At 44.9% G+C, this 21465-nt stretch overlaps 1 protein-coding gene across 1 annotated transcript; it reads right to left on the bottom strand.

Moving 5' to 3' along the window:
• Window positions 1-3993: 3993 nt before the first annotated feature.
• Window positions 3994-20998, bottom strand: CRYM (crystallin mu). Its single transcript, XM_014857905.3, has 8 exons — window positions 20713-20998; window positions 20094-20247; window positions 18199-18261; window positions 13081-13182; window positions 10699-10882; window positions 7247-7368; window positions 6475-6559; window positions 3994-4341 (listed from the first exon to the last, which is right to left on the bottom strand). Exons 1-8 carry the CDS (start codon window positions 20880-20882, stop codon window positions 4277-4279), a joined length of 945 nt encoding a protein of 314 aa, XP_014713391.3. The 5' UTR covers window positions 20883-20998; the 3' UTR covers window positions 3994-4276.
• Window positions 20999-21465: the final 467 nt, after the last annotated feature.

Below are 21465 nucleotides of genomic sequence, written 5' to 3'. Positions count from 1 at the left end.
ATTTTTTCCAACAGGTGCATTTTATTTTTAAGGTATCCCAGCTTGTAGATTCCATATGCTCATCTACCATCCCCTGAATGTCTCCTGTTGTTCCATTTAAAGGGTAAATACTTTGTCTACGATTATCGCAAAGATTGGCTCTAAATGTGTGAGCAAAACAGTCAGAATTCACTTGGATCTTATATATCAGGGAGCAGAGGTGGCTAATTAAAGGGTTCTTGCTCCTGGGAACTCTCCTATACTGACTTCCCTAGCAGAGAAGCCAGGTCCTGCCCTACTACAAAGTAAGCTCCCTGAGGACAAGGAGTGTTCTCTGTCCTGTATTCACTGATACATCGCTTGCACCAAGTGCTTGTCTGTCACACAGCAGGTGTTCCATAAATATTGTTGAATAAGTAGATGCTATGCCTGGGCTGGAGGCAAGATGCAGATTACTCTGGTCTGTTGATTCCTAGACATTTCACTGACTTCAGTGTTTTGCACAGCATCCAACGGTGGGGTTTGGTAATATGACATCAAAAGGAGTAACTTGGAAAGGCAAAAACCTTCTCCTGCTTGCCCAAACCACTCTTGATCCATTTCCTGACCCAAGTATGACATAGTGGAGAGTGTCACCAGTCAGGTTGGAGAAATGAGCCTGAACACGCAACTCCCACCTCTTTTGGCGAGATTGTCGTTGGGGGTCTTACTGGGCACCTTTATGCTCTTCTTGTGGGCTCTTGGCCTCTTATGATTTGTTTACAGAATCAACAAGTGAGGGTTCTCCCAACTTTTCGTCATGGAGGATATAGCCTCTCCATCATGAAGCATTATGTTATAACATAGTTTTACACCATGCTATAAAAGGTTATATATGTTCTAAGAATTCTAGATCTTTCAAACTAAACCAAACAAAAGAAGCCTAAGAGAAGAAGCTACAGCAATATAAAAGTCTTTTCTGGAGACAAAGACCAGAGTATGAGCCAGGATGAGTTTAAAGATTCACTGAACTCAGACCTCCATCCTTTAAACTAGATGCTTAGAACAGCTCAATCCAATGCTGTCTGACTCCCCCATCCCCTTCACTTTTTTTTTCCCCTTTGTAATCTAACATAAAAGTCAACAAGAAAGAAAGAACATTTCACTGAAGGGAGGAGTTGAAGTTATGGCATGGTAAATGCATACTGTGCTTATATTTCAGGTCATCATGTTATACAGGTCAGTTATATGCTCGTAATTCCTAAATCTGAGTCACCAGCCCAGACCATTGTTGTGAGCTGCAAATCTATAAGCCCAAGTGCTTATCTGAATCTCCCCTCAAATGTCTCACACGTTTCTCAAACTCAGTGTGTCCAAACCTGAACTCATTTTCTCCCAAGTCATTGGTTCTTAACTGGGATGATTTTGCTCTTTAGCTCCCAGGAGACATCTGGCAATGTCTGGAGACATTTTTGATCTTATATGATTTGATGCTACTGATATCTATCGGGTAGAAACAATGGATACTAAACATCCTACGATGTATAGGACACCCCCCTACAACAAAGAATTATCTGAATCCAAATGTCCATAGTGCAGAGATCGAGAAACCCAGCTCTAAATCTACTCTTCCTCTTTTTATGAATGGCGAGTTTAACCTAACAAACCTCTGATCTCATCTCTGACCATTCCTCTCTCTGTCCCCTAATTACAGCCACATCAGATTTCTTGTAGATCCTGAATATAGCATGCCTCTCATAAGACTGTGTCTTTGCATGCCATCATCCCTCTTCCTGGAAAACCTTTCCTCCATGTAGCCACTCCTATTGAGAGATTTACCCTCTCTGCGCCCAGTCTAGGTTGGGTACTCTTCCTAGCTGTGTAGGCCATCTTCTGTTTAACCCTCCAGAACCTGTCTCTGCTATTTTCTACCCTCCTCCGTGTCCCACTGGTTGACCTCCGTGGACTGCATCAAAGGGCTCCCTTGCCCTTGGGCTTCTGGTTGGGTTTGGCCAATGAGAGGTACCATCAGGAGACTAGAGGAGGAAAGACAGAGTGAGACACTTATTCCACCTGTTTCTTTCTTGCAGGGCAGTGGCTGCCTTCCTTCATCTAAGCCCATAGCACTTTTTGGCAACCTTCTGCTATAGCTCCAGTGCTTGCTGGGTTCCCTCACTGCTCCTGCAAGCTCAGCAGTGGTAGCAACTTCTTACTGTTGCTAGCCCTGGGCTGCTTCACGATCCTCTTCTTCTTTTAACTCTGCCCTCTCCTTTTTAAACAGTCTCTTCATTAAGTTCTCTTCAGTCACCCCTTTTGAGTATGGCATCTATTTCCTGCTGGGCCCCTGTACTGTATGTTCCTGTAACACCAAAGCATGGTCCTGTAATTATCTTTTGACACATCTGTCTTCCCAGACTGTTCTCTTTGTTGGGGGAGGACTGTTTTCTGTTGTATCTCAGCGGCCTAGCACAGAGAGACTGTAGGGACTGTTATGGAAAGAACAAAAGAAGAAATCTATGAGTGAATTAAGGCACTTTTAATAATCTCATCCTCACACACCCTTCTCTACACATCCCTTAGGGTTGTGACCATTAAGTTCCCCGGAGAGACTCCACAGTCACTTGACGTGTGTGGAAGCAGATCATGGGTATTTTACTCCAGTGCCAAGTCCCCTGTCCGACAGCCTGACAAACACAATAAACTTTTGGCTAAGCTACCTGGAGCATGAAGATGACCTGCCAGGAAGAGTTTGGGTAGGAAAACAAAGCAGTAGAACATGATTTTCTTTGCTGCTGACTTATCTGGTAATCAGCCCTGGGGTGGGGGTGGATTTGGACGGGGTCTTTGGCAGGACAAGGGCAACACAACTCTGCTAGTGACTCAAGGGTCCTGGGGGAAGCATCTGTGCACCTCAGTTTCTCCATGTGTACGCTGAGGAGGTTGGACTAGATGACCTCTAGTGGTCCTTTCAACACTGATGCTGTAGTGGACAGCTGTAGATTTGCCTATCCAATATCCAGTCCTCCCTCTTTTTGATAAAGAGACCCTTTCCATTCTGTCAGCTCATGTGGTCAGATAGGCTGATTGCTCTCCTGACTTCAAGGGGGGCGTCAGATCCCCCTGGATGCTGTGATGGTTCAGGGATAGACACATGGCCCTGGCCTGTGCCCGAGTATCCCATCTCTTTTAGCCACAATGTTAGGCACAGAAATGGGCACATGACTCAGATGGTCCAGTGAGTCTCAGTTCCAGATCTTTCAACTCTTAAGGAAGAGACTCTCTATTTCTGTCAGGGTTGCTGAAGAGGACAATCTATGATTCAGGAGCTACTGGCAAACGTTCTGCTACTACCAGAGGAGAGCTTGCTTGATCACGGAGCCAACACTGAAGAAAACAGAGCTGAGAGATGGAGTGAGTCAGACTGGGTCCTGATGATACCTGAAGCCCCTGGATACAGTTGTAGCTGAAACCAGTTACCTGTGTACTTCTTAATTGTAAGAGCCAATAAATTCCATTCTTCATTCATTCATTCATTCACTTAGCTTGAGGTAGTTGGAGTTGTGGTCTCTACCACTTGTGATCAAAGGAGTTCTGACCAATATAGAAACTGCATTGTTCCCTGAAATTTTAATTATAAGCCAGAAACCAAAGGCTATATATTGTATGACTCCATTAATATGAAAAGTCCAGAAGAGGTAAATCCATAAAGATAGAAAGTAGATTAGTGGTTGCCAGGGGCGGGGAAGAAAGGACGATGGGGAGTGACTGCTAACAGGAATCCTGTTTCTTCTTGGGGTGATGAAAATGTTCTGGAATTAGACAGTGGTGATGGTTGCACAATTCTGTGAATATACTAAAAACCAATGAATTGTACACTTTAAACTGGTGAATTTTATGGTATGTAAATTGTATGTCAATTTAAAAAATAGAAAAAAATTTAATTATAGTCATTGGAGCTTCCCCAGGGAGTGAGTGGAAGCACCTGATCCCCTCACTTTCCTTGCCATGAGGGATAGAACTTACTGAAGCAAGAACTGCAGAATTGGCAAATGCTTTATTTCAAGGAATTACAAAAGTAGTGAAATACAGGGGGGAAAGAGAGCTAGCATAGTCTGGTGTTACAGAAGAATGGCTACCTAGTTTTGCTTTCCAACTACAAACACAAGTGGGGATTTCATTATTTAAGGTAAGACATGATAAGCACAAAACTATAGCTCACTGGGCACTGGGCTTCCTCATTTGATCTGGAACTTATGAGACACTTGGTGGCAACATCCCTTGAGCTGTAGCATCCACTTCAATGCAAAGTTCCTTCATTTTATTTACCAGATGACCAGGAATCGTACACTAGCTTGGCTGCAACCAAGTCTTCTACTGCCATTCCTGAAAGGGATGGAAATGTGGTTCACTTTTTGTCAGAACAACTTCTCCTGAAACAGCCCAGGCCCCTTGACTGGCAGGTTCCTGATACATTGTCCTGCTAATGTTCATCAGGGTAACATGGACTGGTATCCGGAGGTAAGCTCCGGCTTGGAGGGTCTGTAAGGGGCAGGGTGAGGCAGAGAATTTGACACTAAGCAAGAAATGCCCATCAAACAAATTTTAAGCGTCCCTCAAAGTTTAGTTCAGGGTTCAGAAAACTTTCTGTCAAGGGCCAGATGATAAACATTTTAGGCTTTGCAGGCCATATGGTCTCTGTTGCAGTTACTCAGCTCTGCCATTGTAGTCCAGAAGCAGCAATAGACATTAGGTAAACAAACGAGATTGGCTGTGTCCAATAAAACTTTCTTTATGGACACTGAAGTTTGAATTTCATAGAATTTTCATGTGTCACAAAATAGTATTTTTTTGTTTTTTTCCAGTCGTGAAAATGTAAAAACCATTCCTAGCTCATGGGCTGGACAAAAACAGGTGGTGAGGGGCTGGCCCAGTGGCGTAGAGGTGTTAGGTTTGTGTGCTTTGCTTTGGCAGCTCAGGGTTCATGGATTCAGATCCTAGGCACAGACCTACACATCACGCATCAAGCCATACTGTGGTGGTGTCCCACATACAAAATAGAGGAAGATTGGCACAGATATTAGCTCAGTGACAATTTTCCTCAAGCAAAAAGAGGAAGATTAGCAACAGATGTTAGGTCAGGGCCAATCTTTCTCACCAAACAAAAAAAACAAAAAACAGGTGGTGGGCTGGGTTTGGCCCACAAGCTGTAGTTTGCTGACCCCCAGTCTAGTCCAAACCCTGCATCCTTTAGCGATCCCTCTTTGTCTTGTAGTTTTGGTTACACACTTTAACCTCTAACAGGTACATGTTCTTAAAGGGAGGGGGCTGGTTTTTACTGATTTTTGTAGTTACTGCTGCACCCAGTTACAGAGCCTGATATGTAATAGGTGTTTAATATGCACCTGCTAGATGAAAGGATATGCCAATAAACCAATTCCCAAAAGTGAGAAAACAAAAACAGCTCAAAACGATAGAGTAGGTTTCTGCAGTGTTCTATCTCCTGCAGGGGGTTGGCTGACCTCTGACCTGCTAAAACTCTGAAACTTTCAGACAAAACTGGATGTCTGAACCAGGCTCTGGGTAAAGTTTATACTGCCTTTGCCTGTCTTCCTATGCATGAGAGATTTTAAAAATGTTTAACAGCCTGCAAGTCATGAATACTGAGTGATCAGCATGGGTGGAGCATTCCTAATGCTCTGCTAAGCTTTAAAGCTTTGGGTGCTTCACCATAGGAAATACGGAAGATCTCGAGAGAGGACACTCTTGAGGGGCTCTGTTTACTCACCAGTTTGGGAGTATTTCCATATTTTAGGTGTATCAGCTGAATATCAGCTCTGTTACCATGTACGTCTGTGTCCTTAAATCTGGTGAAGTGTGAGAGCTGGGCTGAGGGGCAGACCTGTCACTAGGAGCCCATCCTTTGTTGGGCTTCTGCCTATACCAATTCATGTGGTAACGCGGCTCCCTATGGACGCCCTCCTCCAAACAGCAAACAGGAGGGTAGGGAAGGAGGGAAAAGAGGTCTCAGGCTGTACTTCCTGTCTGGGTCTCTCTCACGTTGGGTTTCCCTGCCATTTCCCTTAAGCTCCCTGTCTTTTAACATCTTTATCCCCCACCTCTGAAGGATATCTTCTTCTGAGTTTCATTTAGATCTAAGTGTAAATGATTTACTGCTGACACTCGCTATGTACAAATCGTTTTACATGCATATCTCACCTAATTCTTACAGAAATTCGAGGTAACAGGTGGAAAAGAAACCGTGGCTCAGAGAGGTGAGGTCGCTTGGCCAAAAATGCATGCTCAGAGAGTGGCAGACAAGGGGATCCACTCCAGGACTTCCTAGTTCCAGAGTTCATGGGCTTAACCACTATGCTAAGACATGTAAATAATTGACCCAAATGATAGATTTCACAATGATTCAGCTAAGCAGCCTGGTGACTCATTCCTCTTCCCACCAATGGGTAAACCTACTTGAGCTCTGGTTAGATTTGTGCCCTTGAGAGCAATGGCCCTTACCCAAAGACTTGAACACCGTGGTCTGCTCACAGTGGGCTTGCTTCACTCCCTTCACTACTTCTCCCAGCTCAGCAAAGATCTCGGCCTGTGAAATGAACACACAGCGACCCAGGCCATGGAGCTAATGTCTGCTCCAGCTGGGTTCTGAAGCCAGGGCAGGGAAGGCATCCCTGAACTGCATAAGGGATAAACTTGATAAAAAGACTGTTTGTACACTAGGTGATGTCAGGGAGGATGCTAACCCTTTAAATCCTTTTTGGGTAGCATCTGCTTTTATGATACCATGAATGCAGAGATACAGATTTGCAGACAGGGGAATGTCCTGCCAGGACACTGTCTTGGTGAGGAAACAGGCATGATCTTATCTGAACACTCATTTTGGCAGTCCCCTTCTTGCTTCTATGCCCTGATTACAAAAGAAAAAGGCCAGAAAGTGGCCAACCATAGTCCTATTTTGTTGGCCACGTTTGGAAGGTTTCCAGGCTGCTACAGGCTCCTATGTGCCAACCCTACTGCTTTATAGGGCAGCCAAGTCCAATAGAATCCATCAAGCTTCTCTCTCCAGGCAAAGGAAAATACATGTTACTACCATAATGGCCACTTTATTCTGAAAGAGCATTAGAAAGGATTGAGAGATGTTTAGGAGCTGTCATCTCACAAAGAGGTGGGGCAGACTGAGATCTGGAGTAGGCCTAATGGAAGGGGAAGTTAATGAAACCCTGGGATCCAGATGAGGCCAGCAGGCAACAGCCCACTAGGAGAACAGGCTCACCCCTGACAAGAGAACATCTCCAGACTCTTTCAGGGCAGCCTCCTGCGAATCCACATACAGCACAGCTTGTTTCATGAGCCCGTCATCCAGCTCTCTCCAGTCAGGTCTGCTCGCTCCGATGGCTGAGAGACAGCAAAACAGACCCTGAACCCAGAAATAGTTGCAAGGGATACTAAATGTGCCAAAGAATGGAAGAAGGGTAGGGAAAAGGAGGTGACAGACAGCACGTCAGAACATTAGGATTTGGAATGCTTCATTTCCCCAGGCCAACCCCTTCCCAATCAGCAAGACTGAATACCCACTAATAAGAATAATACCTACCACTTTTCCCTTTCCATTTCATATCTCATCTCATTCCTAAAAGATTTGGGGCAACTTAGCATTCATTTACTGGGTGCCTACTCTCTGTGGGATGTTTCACACGTACTATTTATAGTCTTCACAAGTACATTTCATGTCCGGTTCCCATTGAAGAGATACACAAACTGAGGCTGAAAGAAATGAAGGTGCTTGCCAAGGTTATGTGTCTAATAAGTGTATCCAGGTCTGGGAGAGTGCCACGCCTCTCGTGCCTCCTCCACTTATCAGGAGCAGTGCCTTCCTTACAAAAACCCTGAAACAGAGATAGCCCTTGCAGCTCATTCATACCCCACACGCCTTTGCCTTCTGTCTGTCTGTCTGCATTCCTCACTCCCAACCACTTCTCTCTTAACTCACGACAAAACAGCCCACTGTCAGAGTCACAGAGAAAATCCAATAAAAAAAAATTGGCTCCATCCTGACACTGAGCTTTCACATCCTCTGCAGAGTCCAGAACTGTAACAGTGAATCCAAAGAATCATGCTTTCTGGCACCGGCACATAGGATAATGCAGAGGCTGCAGCCAAATGCCTGCAGGGTCAGACAGGTAATGAAAACGAGCAAAGCTGGTCAGAGGGACTGGATTGGAAATGGTGAAGACCGAGGTACACAGAAGAAAGCGGGCCCTTCTAAAGGAGACATTGTTCGCTCCAGCTAATTGTTGCCACGTGAGAATGCAGGGCCACTGTTAGATATTCCCATTTTTTTTTTTCAAAGAGGAGCAGGAAATCTATTTGCATATGTTATTTCTTGTGTGAAGAACACTCTATGGTTCAAACAAAACATATCTGCTGGCTGGATCCAGCCCATAGCCAGTGGTCTTTGGAAGCTGCTATAAAGCCTGATACCAATATAAGGCAGCATTTATATGCCTTCTCACACTGCCATCCAGTTTTCTCTACTTTTTCCCTCTCCTGCTGTTCTCCTTCACTCTAATTCTCAAAGACAGTGGTGTAAAAATGTCCATCTTGAAGGTTGTTTGGGGAGTTCTACAGAACAAAAGCACTAACTAATGAAGCTCGTAAATAAATCATAAGCTGGTGGGAAAAACCCTAGCTTCTCAAGCCACCTCTTCTCATTGCACTTGTTCCCCCAGTTCTCCTGAGCAGGGCGAGTTCTCAAAGGGTTGTGTGAGGCCACTCGGGGAGATGGAGGTGGGCCAGGCAGCGAAGGGAGGGGCCCGACTCAGACTGGGCTCTGGCTTGCTTCAATGGGGCTGGAATGGGTGAGGGTCAGACACTGGCTGGTGGGGGGTGCAGGCAGGAGGAGGGAAATGCAGGGGAGGCTGGAATTGGGCCTGTCTCTTAGTCAACCTGTAAAGTAAGCAAAATCTGTCATTGGCGTTTCCCAGTCAATCACATTTGTAATATACTTTTCTTAAGTATATTTGATGCCTCCGTGAACAGATAAACCAATTTGTCTTTAGGGTAGGGAAATATAAGAGACGCCCTGACTCAAAATCAAGTCAGGCCTTCCTGGAGAGAGATTCAAAGCATGAGAGGGATCCAACATGATGGAGATTCTGTTATTCACTTGGAAGATGGAGTGTCCATAGGACAAGGAATGTGGGCAGCCTCTAGGAGCTAAGAGTGGCCGCAAGGAAATGGACACCTTTGTCCTACAACGTAAGGAACCTGCCACAACCACGTGAGCCTGGAAGAGAACTCTAGAAGAGACTGCAGCCCAGATGACATCTTGATTTCATCCCTGTGTGAGCAGTGGGCCCACTTAACCCACGCACAGACTCCTTGAACCAGAAACTGTGAGATGATAAATATGTGCTGTTTTAAGCTGAAAAAACAAATCAGCCTTGCTGATGATTTAGCTGTTGTCTTATTTAACCAAGAACTGGTTTCTCTTGATTTCCCAAGTCCTTCCTGAAATGGTCCTACTGTCCATAAAGCTAGCTCCGAACAATCTCTTACCTACCAACTAAACCATACCTCTTACCCACCCCATGGACCCACATCATAACACCAGTCCCACACAGGCGGAGACCTTCAATTTACTTTGGCCCATTCTTCAAACATGCCATTTTTCGTTCTCTTCACAGAACTTATCTTTAGTCGGAACTATCTAGTTCGTGTATTTGTAGGCACCAGGAAAGCAGTGACCTTGAGTGCTGGTTTACTGTGGCACCCTCAGTATCTAGAACAGTGCCTGGCACATGGCAGAGATTCAGTACACATTTGTAAATGGATGCACCATCATGGTACTCAGCTCTTGCCTGCCCATCTGCCAACGTGTGCAGAGATCTTAGCTTTTGAGTTCACACCAGGTGCTTGTCACTAAAACATGGGGCACTGATAACACCTTTAAATCCTCTAGTCTTCGCCTGCTAGCTCACCAGAATCCAGTCTTCTTACTGAAAGATAATATAGAGTATTATTCAAGAGCTTGGGCTCTGAGGGTAGATTGTCTAGTTCAAATCCCAGTTCTGCCACTAAGAACCTCAGGCTTTAGGCAAATTACTTAATCTCTCCTTGCCTTTGTTTACCACCTGTAAAATGGGGGTCATGATAATAATAGCACCTACCTCACAAGGTTGTTGTAAGGATTAAATGATCTAATATAAATAAAAAATTTAGAACAGCATCTGTAATAGTAAGGATTCAATATAAACCAGCTCTTGCTATAACCCCCAAGGCCATTTGAGGATCTTCAGAGGGCCGGGGAACTCTTTTTGTTTAGAGTCCCATCCATCCCATCACACATATTAAAAAGCATCCACATGTCACATTCAATGTCTTTTGCGTTGCAATTAAAAAAGAATTTTTTTGTAATTCTAAATGTTAAGAATAAATGAGTCATTTGACTTTTGTAATTTAAACTTCATTACATTTAAGAACTGAGCTGTGACCGATCATTTGCCATAATGTTACATTATACAGAATTTATTAGTTTCAAGTTTGTGATTTTTGTTTCATATTTTGGAGTGAATATTGTTTTTCAAGGCTCACATGTTTCTGAGGCCCTTAAAAAGCTCAGCAGTTTGCATGTGTAAAACAGCTCTGCAGGTGTGGCCCCTTGGTCCAGCTGAGGGATGAATCTGGCCTTCACCTACCTATGGCTCATGGAGCCACTCTGCTTACCATTGATGTGAGCCCCTGGCTTCACCCATTCACCAAATAAAATGGGCTCTGTCGCCATGGTGACTGTGATGATCACATCTGCACCTGTCACAGCTTCCTGGACCGATGAACACACCTGGACCTCTCCTTGCACTGTGTCCGCAAACTTCTCCGCATTTTCCTTGGTGCGGTTCCATATCCTCACCTTCATTGGGGGTAACAAGAGGGACACTGGTGCCATGATTGTTTGGCTGTTTATGTTACCTCAAGCCCAGGGGAGTCAAGGGAAAGTTGACTTACTCTGGGGTAAGGGCTGTGGTTATTTAAATCATTCCCTAGGGAGAATAAGCATTTGATCAAGGGTAAAGCATTAATCTGGGCAGACACCTGGTCAGATATTTGAAAATGACCTTTCTCTATCCCTTTCCCCTTATAAAGAAGCGGGGAAGGTTTCCAGTTCTAGCCTGGGACACACAGCTTCAGCAGCTTAATATACATATAGTGCTAATATATATATAGAGAGAGAGGGAGAGAAAGAAAGTGTATATATATATATTGTATAGCTTCATGATTAGCAGAGCAAGTTCTGGAGCTAGGTAGGCTTTGAATCAATCCTTGTTCTGTCATTTACTGCTCCTGGAGTTACTTAACCTCATTTAGCCTAAGTTTTCATGGCTGTAAAATGCGAATGAGTTATGGGCAAAGTCAGCATCAAACTCATACTTTAATTTGAGACTCTGTAAAGGAGTCATAGCAGGTGTGGGATTCCCAACAAGGATTACCTATGGCAGTGCTGTGCACAGAATAACTTCCTCTCTGAAGAGTGTGTAGGGAAGTAAAGACTGGAAGGGGCTGAGGAGTGGATGGTGCGGCAGATGAAAAGGCAGAGTAGTAGCTACGGTTAAAATCCTGGAAGGTGCTGCGGGGAGAGGAGGGGTCACTGGCATCACCAGGAGGTGGGGACTTGCCAGCTTACTTAACACATTTTGACATCTAGGGTGGGGATTGTCAGCTTTCAAGTGAAATTAAGGCCTAAACAATCTTTCATAAGGAAATATAATAAATATGGAAATAAGTGTTATGTCTAAGTTCATCAATCAAGGTGAAAAATAATACAATATGCCCCCTCATAAGTGAATGGTTAACCATACCACCCTTGTTGACAGAAAACTATGCAAAAACTATACAAAAAGCAGGTAATCTGGAAAAGAGATGGTGTTAGAACATTCAATGAAAAGACAGGATACACAACTGTGTATATCTAACATGATTAAAACTATGTTATAAAAAGCTGATGAGAGAAGATGAGAAAATGTTAACTGCTTGTTTTTGAAAACAGATAAAAGGGAATTTTTCTCTTGTTTTCTTCCTTTTAGTCTACATTTCCCAAAGCAAAGGTGTTATTTTTATCATAAAAAAATACTTTAAATCTGTCCCACTCCTTTCACACATGTACAAAAGAATGAAATAAAAGGTAGCATCAAATGTTTCCAGACGGGGGCTGGCCCCGTGGCGGAGTGGTTAAGTTCGCGCGCTCCGCTGCAGGCGGCCCAGTGTTTCGTTAGTTCGAATCCTGGGCGCGGACATGGCACTGCTCATCAGACCACGCTGAGGCAGCGTCCCACATGCCACAACTAGAAGAACCCACAACGAAGAATACACAACTATGTACCGGGGGGCTTTGGGGAGAAAAAGGAAAAAATAAAATCTTAAAAAAAAAAAAAAAAAAAAATGTTTCCAGACGGAAGTGTGAGCCACAATTGGCAAAAGGTGGACCAATATCTAGGCTGCAGAAGGGGACCTGTGGCGTTCTATCCTCTAGGTCTCGCACCCAGTTCCTGGATCCATAACCCTGAATACTTAAAGACTTCCAGATTCTCCTAAGAGAAGCACAGAGAGGGGTCCAAAGGACAACTGAACGTATATACAGTCATTCACTGCATAACAATGTTTCAGTCAACGACGGACTACATATACGATGGGGGTCCCATAAGATTAGTACCATATAGCCTAGTTGTGTAATAGGCTATACCATCTAGGTTTGTGTAAGTGCATTATGATGTTCGCACAATGATGAAATGGCCTAACGACACATTTCTCAGAACATACTCCATGGTTAAGTGATGTATGACTGTAACGGATACAATATAATCCTTTAACTAACCTAGTAGGCTCCCTGCATCCTAGGTAAACCCTGTGAGCTGGGAAACTGGAGAGAGGTGATTTAGGCCTCCCCATCCCCCTCTTCACCTTCTATGGGACTTCTGGGCAAGTCATTAAAAGAATGGTCGAGATAGGACTCGACCTAACTCTTTCAGCATGACACACACTGCAGTGAAGGAGCACAGACAAAGGTCATGGCCACTCTGTCCTTCTATCTCCCACAACCTTCCCTTGACTTACCTCCTTAAAGGAGAACTGCTCTGTGAAGACCTCATAATGGCTGTAGGCCTGGACCCCAGCCCCAAGGATGCATAACACTTGACTGTTGGGCGGTTTCAAAAACTATTTGAGATAAATGAGATGGAAAAGGTCAAGGAAGACACTGGCAGCCAGGTAGAAAACAAATAATAGTTTGACTATTGAGTGACTTCTGTCCTATATTCAGCTCCCTCAAGAACTCTCAGGCAACATTTGTCCTATCCCCCCAACCCCCATCCCCTGGTAACCAGCATTTTATTCTCTGTTTTTCAGAGTTTGGCTTTTTTAGATCAAGCCCTAGAGATCTAATGCACAGTATAGCGAATACAGACAACGATACTGTATTATAATATCGAACTAGCTAAGAGACTAGAACTTAATTATCCCAATCACTAAAGTTATAATTACTGCTACAATGGCAATCATATTACAATACATAAATGTACAAAATAAACATGTTGTACCCCTTAAGTTTACACAACGTTATATGACAAATATACTAAAAACAGCAACAACAAAACTCTCGGGCAGTCATGGGGATTCATTTTGTGTTTCTGCTTGCCCTCCACAGAGTCGAGAGGGAAGGAAGGAGCCTTCACTGAGTAACTAATGTATGCCAATGCTTTACCTGCATGATCTCATTGAGTCCATACAATGACCCTATGAGCTAGATATTCCTATTGCTCTCCTCCTATTACAGATGAATAAACTGAGGTCCAGACAGGTTAAGTAGCTTGCTCAGGGTCCTACAACTACTAAATGGCACAGCAGGGCTCTAAAACCACATCTTTTATTCTCCAAAGCCCACATTCTCTCTCCTGTGCTACCCCATCTCAGAGACATGATAAGCAACACCCACTTCTCAGAGCCCTGAGCCCTTGGATGCCTGAGCATCCTTGGATGCAGGGTTCTCAGCTATATTTGCTGAGCCGAGTTCTCAGCTATATTTGCTGAGCCCACTCTCTGTTGATTCTTTCTCACCCTCTGTCTTCCTTTAAAGAGGAATGTAGAGCTGGCGTTTTTGGCACCTGCTAAGCGAGTATGTGTGTCTGCGTTTGGGAGTGCGGTTCTATGATCAACTCATATCACTTGTCATCCTTCTAGTAAAGTCTTTTTGACATCCCTAATAGAATTCACCACTTTAATAGCACTTATTTATTTAGAGATTTATTTTCTTGTACTGGTCTGTAGGCCCCATGAGGACCGAGACAGTCTTGTTTGCACAGAATTGGCACATATCTACTATTACCTATAAGAAACAGAGCAGGGTTTCTCGACTCAGCACTACTGACATTTGGGCTGGATAATTCTTTGTCGGCAGGTGGTGGGAGGTGGGGAGTGGAAAGTGAGTGGATGGTGGGTGGTCCTGTGCATTATAGGATGTTAAGCAGCATCCCTGGCCTCTATCCTTTAGCACCCCCAACACCTGCAGCTGTGATAACCAAAAATGACTCCAACCATTGCTAAAGGTCCCTGGGGCAGGTGGTAAAATTGTCCTTGGTTGAGAACTGGGATAGAAGAAGGACATCTCTTGGCCCTCAAACCATCTGTATTAAATAAGACTCTCTTCTACCTTTTCTCTATTTCATTTAGTAAAATTTGAGCTCCTTGCATCTGCTCTTTCTTACAATGCTAATTATTGAAATTCTGGAGTGTAACCTTAAAAGTCTTCTTAATTATTAATTCCCAGCAAAAAGGAGTCTCAGAAATATTAGCAGATGTTCATCTCTCCTATAGCTGCAGAAGGAGAGATACCATCTTTAACCATAAAATATACTTCAAAGAAGCTAATTGGAAAAGGTTTCAAGATGACAATATCCACGAAACTAGCAATCTTACGCTCTTGTCCAATAAGGAGAATTAGGTGATTTTTCCTTAACTAAACCAATATTTTTCTGTTCTTAGCTAATATGAATCTATTCTTGGGCCTCAGAAATTGTTTCAGTGTCCTGTAAAAATAACCTTCAACCTCTGAAACTAAACCTCTAATTCCGATTGGTTGTCTTACTTGATAATTTGCTGCCCTGGTAATAATTTTAAAATTGACATCTCTTTTCCTAAATAGTATAACATTTATAAGATTTATTCAATCATAACAGGATTACTGGCATTTCATTCTTTTCCCAAAAACATGAAGATAATTAAAAACATGTACATGAACCTGCTAGGTTTCTCACTGAAACAAAGAGTTTGAAAGTGTATTTGCATTCACCGAGGTCTTGCATGGTCTGGCCCTCCCATCTCTCCAGCTACCTCTCATGTTGTCCTGTACTTCCTGTCCTCCAGCCACACTGGCCTCCTTGCAGTTGCCCAAGCACATGTGTCTCTGTCAACCACAGGGCCTTTACACAGGTTTTTCTTCTGCCTGGAATACTTTCCCCTCCACACCTCACAAGTAATTCCTATTATCCTTCAAATCTCAGCTCAGATATCCTTTACATAGGAAAAATCTTCCCAAATTCCACAGACTAGATCAAGACCCTCCAGTTCACACTCTCATAGCACTTCACCCCTTTCATTCAATGTATCTGTCAGAGCTGTAGTTTCACATTTATTGGTATGATCTTTGGAATAATATCTGTCTCCTCAAATGGACTCTGAGCCCCATGATGGCAGGCACTGTGTCTGGTTTTGCTCAGGATTCTATGCCCCATGCTGTGCACAGGGCCTGGCACCTAGTGGGCACTCAAATATCTGTTAAATAAATGCATGTCTGATACATATTGTCACCTCGAGAAAGCATGTCAGAGTCCCCAACTAAGGTTATGTGTAACCCAAATGCAAAGAAGCTATACTGTCTGTCAGACCTGAAGACGTCCCATACTTCTCATCCTCCTGTCCGAAGCCCTAAGGGAAAGAGACGTGGTGGAGAAGAAGTCATTCTACTCTCACAGGGCAAAAAGTAAAATAGACGCTTCGTGCCTTGTAGAAATAACCCATCTGAGCCCCTGGGAACAAAGCTGTTTCAGCCTAAACGCTGAAGCTTCAACCCAATGACTCTCAGCTCTCCTGGGAGTGCAGATTTTTCTCAGTGCAACAAAGCCCAGGGTAACTGAGGCTGGGTCTGGAACAGTTTGCTCCCCAAACCTAGTTGATCCTCAGACTCAACCAGAGACTATTGAAACAAACTAGTTTCCTGGTCCTCACCCTCAGCTGTTTTGAGTCAGTGGTTTTGGGAAGCTGAATTTTTAAAAACTCCTCCAGGTGATGCTGCTGCAGAGTTTGGGGTGGAAACTACCGATGTGAGACAAGACCCACAGCAACTTGGGTTATGTGACTTCAGGAAACCCTAGACTCCATTTCCTTCGGAGCAAAATGAGGCCAATGATACTTGCTCTGCCTTCTTCACAGAAACCCAAAGGTAAGTCAAGAAAATGGGTTGGAAGTTATTTTGGAAAAGACCAAAGTGCTTCACAAATGGAAGGCAGTATTGTTAGAGTCACTCTGTTCCTAAGTTACCAGCAAACAATCTCAAGGAGCCCCTTGACTAATTCCATCTGAGTTGGGTCTGGATATAACTTTAAAAGAACAGGGGCTGGCCCTGTGGCCTAGTGGTTAAATTCACTGCACTCTGCTTCAGGGGCCTGGGTTTGGTTCTTGTGTGTGGACTATACCACTTGTCACTTGTCACCACTTGTGGCAGCAACCCACATACACAATAAAGGAAGACTGGCAACAGATGTTAGCTCAGGGCTAATCCTCCTTAACCAAAAACAAAAAGAGGAAGATTGGTGACAGATGTTAGCTCAGGGCCAATCTTCCTCAGCAAAAAAAAGAAAGAAAGAAAGAAAGAAAAACAAACAACAACTCAAACAAACAAAAAAGTAAAACAAAACCAGTTCATTGAGGTGCATACTGTAGTCCACTCCCTTCCTATACAATTACCAGATTAATCCTCTCATTCTTCCCTCCCCATCATGTGCCTGGAAGACTTTAACACACCCACAGTCTGAACACCTGGTCTTTGCTGTGCCAACCCTCCCCTAGATCCCACATTTTCTTTATACTTAGACCTCATAAACCAGCATTCCCAGACTTTGCAATTCTCCATTTAATGGGAAGGATTCCAGTCTCCAATCGTGCCCACAGACACCCAGTTTTAAAGCCTCCTCTTCCTAACTCTAACCTCTAAAAATACTGTTTTTCTTGTGGGATACTCCAACACTGCTTCGGGACGTCATCGCCCCCAGCACTTGCTTTACCTTCTGCCTAGAGAGCTCTGCCCCTGCCTGGTTCACTCACTCCCCTCGGTTTTTACTCAGCTGTCGCCTTCTCAGTGAGGTCTTTCCTAGATAATTTAAAATGTAACCCTCCCCAGTACTCTTAAGTCAACCTTATTTTCATCCTTCTAACATACTATGTGTTTTATGTTGTTGTGGTTGTTTCAGCAAATCCTAGCATATTATTAAACTTAAAAAGGGGTTTGTTGTTTTTGGTTAATTATGTTTTAGCAAATCATGCTGTGTGTTTTAGTTTTTACTTTGTTTATTGTCTCACCTCCCCTGTGTCTGCCACTCTCTGTCTTGTTCACTGCCGTATCCCCAACATCTATAACTGTGCGCGACATAGGGTAGGATCTCAGTCAATACTGGTTGAATGAATGCATGAGTCTGGCTCAGATCTGTTCAGCTCCCCCTCTGCTTCTTGTGCAGTACGGTCCCTGGCCTATGGGACAACCACACTGATCTAACAGAAGCAGTGTTGTACAAGGGCAAGAAAGCAGCCCTGGGAGTTGGAGGTCAAGTTTTAAATTCTTGCTCTATCACTTAGTAGCTGTGTGATCCTGAGCAACTCACATAACCTCTCTGAGCCACATTCCTTACATGGGGTAAATGGAGATAATCATATCTACTTTGCAAGGTTGAAGTGAAGATCAGGAACAAAGCATGTGAGATACCTGGAATCTGGTTTGCTCATTAAACGGTAGCTAACAATTTTGTGAATCACTGTGCTCACCTGACATCCCGTATTTGGCACATGGATCCAGCTATGTCCAAAGGAAACCAAAATAAGTTCCTCACTTCCTTCCACTTTCAGGCTTGAGACATCCAACCCCACCCACCGACTCACCTTGACAGCACAGCCAGGCACTGGTCTTACCTTGGTGGCAATGGCAGATACTGCAGCTGTTCTCTTTGCAGTTATGACATTCCCATCCATGACCTTGGAGGAAAGGACAGACAGTGAGCACCCCTACCCACTATTTAAGTAGAGAGAAGTAGCTCTCCAAGGGTAGTCCTACGAAGTATCATAGTATCCTACAAAGGGTGCGTCAGACCTGGATCCAATTCTTCCACTTACGAGAAATACAGCTTTGAACAAATATTTTTAATCTCTAAGCCCTGATTTCCTCACCTGTAAAAACAAAGATAATGCCAACCATTCAGAGGGGTTTTGTAAGGATTAAATGCATTGACATTGAACACATCTAGCACATGGCAAGCCCTCATGAACTGCCCATTATCTTTTCTTGCCCCAAGATTCTCAAAACACTAAATTAAGGAGGAACTTGAGGAATCAGAGTAAGTCATTTGACATCTGTGCAAGTACCCTAAAACTCTTTCTCAGTGGCTCCCAACTCCTGCCTCACATGTGGGGAGCTTTGTGAAGATACAGATGCCCAGACACAACCCTTAGATTAACTGAATCTGAATCTCTAGGGGTGGGACCCACACATCCTTGTCTTTAAAAACTCCCCAGGTGATTCTGAATTATGCCTGGCTAATAACCACCATCCTTTGCACTCTCCTCCTCCATTTATATGTTATTCATCTCAGCTGACCCTCAGGAGGTAGAATGAGTATTCTCATTTTATAGATGAGGAAGTGAATCACTTAGCTACTGAGCAGACTCAGGAAGGATCTAAGGCCTGGTCATTAAGTTTCAAAGCCCGAGCTGGTCTCACTTTCTTGGGGCATCACTGTTGGTGGGTAGCATGGATGTCATCTCCCTTGGATGAGTGTAGGTTGGGAAGAGCTAGATATTCTTCCCAGAGGAGTAATGAGCAGCCAAGTTCCTCAGAGAGCCAGGAATTCAGGGGAGAAGGAAGATCTAAGGATCCAGGGGAGGTCTGGGTGGAATTAGAGATTGTCCCTGATGACGTCTCTACTGCCTGGTCTCAGAGCTAGCTTGGAGGGCACAGAGCACAGGAGTTAACAGTACAAGCTCAGACAGACCTAGAAATTGGGAGATGTGGGGTGTAGTAAGAACTCCCACAGAAGAATTGTCAGAATTGAATGAGATCAATTCCTCCTGCCTGGCACATGATGAGTACTCAGTAAGTGGTAGTTAGAAAGGCAGTAAGTAGAGTGTAGTTTTAAGAGTGTATAGGTCCTGGACTTATACCGCATAGGTCTGAAGTCCAGCCATGCCTCTTATTAGCTATGTAAACCTGGGTAAGTTGGGCATAGTTGCTCTATGACTCAGTTTCCTCATCTGCAAAATGGGGGTAATAGTATTACTTACCTCGTAGAATGGTTCTAAGATTAAGAGAGTTAATACATGTGAAGTGTTTGAACAGTCCCTGACACATAAAAAGTGCTGAATAAATATGGGCTACCACTACTTTTTAATACTATTACTAGATATTAAAACAGATCACTGTGTACCCCTCAGAAAAGACTCTCAGGGATTAAGGAACACCCTTCTCTTCCAGGTTGCAGAGATTCACTCAGTAAATGTTTCCTTGGCTACTGGGCTTGTTCAGGCTGTATATTTGGAGTAACTGGTATAGGACAAGAACGACGAGATTAATACTTCCACAATGTCATACACTTGAAGCAGCAGTGGGCTCTGGTGGTGTTATGCGTCCTCAGGCAGTCCTAGAAACAGACACATGGTCACAGATAACCTTCACTGTCTCTACTATCCAATCGCTTACAGAGGGGTATGTGTGGCCACAATCAAAACTCCCCCAAGGGCTAATGCAGACCTAACTTCTGAGTATAGCTCTGGGCCCAGCGACCAGGCTCCACCCCAGGCAAGGAGTTGCTCACCGCCAGAAGGGAGCCATTGCTGGGCTCAAAGAGTAGCACAGTGGCCTGATGGGAGGGGACCGTGGAGGTGGTGCTGTGGCCCTCGTAGAAGGTGACCAACTTGGTGGTCAGGGCGTCCTCTGCTGCACTGTAGGCCGGCATGACCCCCAGGAAACTATGAGGAGAGAGGGAGCAGCTTCAACCCCTTCCCAACAAGACTGGGGTGTTTATCAAGTTCCCCAGGTTCTTTCCTCTGTTTCTGCCCTTCTGGCCCTCTCCCTTCCCCCGATTCCTCTGCCCTTCTCTTAAGCAGCATGCAGAGCATATTCAAGAGTCCAGGTCTGGATGAGAAAAGCCACCCTACTTCTCTGTGTAACATCGGGTAAATCACTTCATCTCTCTGAGTCTCAGTTTCCCCTCCAGTAAAATGGTGGCATCAATACCTACCGACTGAATAAGGTAAATCTTGTAAAGCGGCCACTTGGCCCAGCGGGTAGCGCACACATTAAGTAGCAGCTGTTATTAGCAGCGCTTAGGAAAGCCCTCCCTTCCTTTCCCCCGCCCCTGCTGCTTCCCTTCGCACCCCTCTTCTTCCTCCCCTCCAGTTTCCCAGCCCCTGGCCCCCGCCTTCCTCACTCACCCCCTGTGCTTGGCCACCGGCACCACGGTGCGCACCGGCTGCATGACCCCTCCCTCGGGGCCGCTGGAGAAGTTGGCCAGAGCCGCCTCCAGAGGCGGGATGAGGAGGCTGGAGCTGCGGAGGTGCTCTTGCACCTCGGCCGCGCTCAGGAACGCTGGCGCCCTGCTCATCTCGCCGCCTGCCTTCTATCCTCAGCGCGGCCACAGCGATCCGCGTCCGCGGGGCTGCGCCCTATATGAGTGCGCGCGGTGGTGCGGTGCCGCCTACTGGTCCCCGCCCAGCTCCGGGGGCGGAGCGACGCCGGTCTCGGCCCACCCCCACCTCCAGAGGTGAGCGAGCTGGGTCCCCTCCAGCCACCGGTTCCCGAGGATTGGAGTTGGGGTGGTGGGTTGGGAGTTAGTAATCTTGGGTCCACTTTCTCAATTCCTGTAATTAGCTGTAGTCACGTTCCTTGCAAGGGGCTCTGGCGCCCCACCTTCCACCTCCCCATCAACCCTGCTGTTTGCTGTCTCCGTCGTCGTGCCTGAGAAAAGAGGAGACAGGAAAGATGGGGCAAACGATGGCGGAGCTCGCTTTTTTTCTTACATTATTGCCTGCTGCTAGGAGATCTTAGATGAAAGGAGATAGTTATTTAAAAAACATTTTCCTTTCAATTCTGTCCCCATCTGGAGTCTCTTATCCCAGCCTCCCTCCCACACCCAGCCCCGTCCCCACCCCCAGATCTCCCGCCGTTGATTGCTGTAAGTGCACAAT

The sequence above is a fragment of the Equus asinus genome, chromosome 14 (assembly GCF_041296235.1).
Source record: "Equus asinus isolate D_3611 breed Donkey chromosome 14, EquAss-T2T_v2, whole genome shotgun sequence".
NCBI lineage: Eukaryota > Metazoa > Chordata > Mammalia > Perissodactyla > Equidae > Equus > Equus asinus.
The sequence above is the reverse complement of the archived record's forward strand: the minus strand, read 5'-3'. Positions and strand labels throughout refer to the sequence as shown.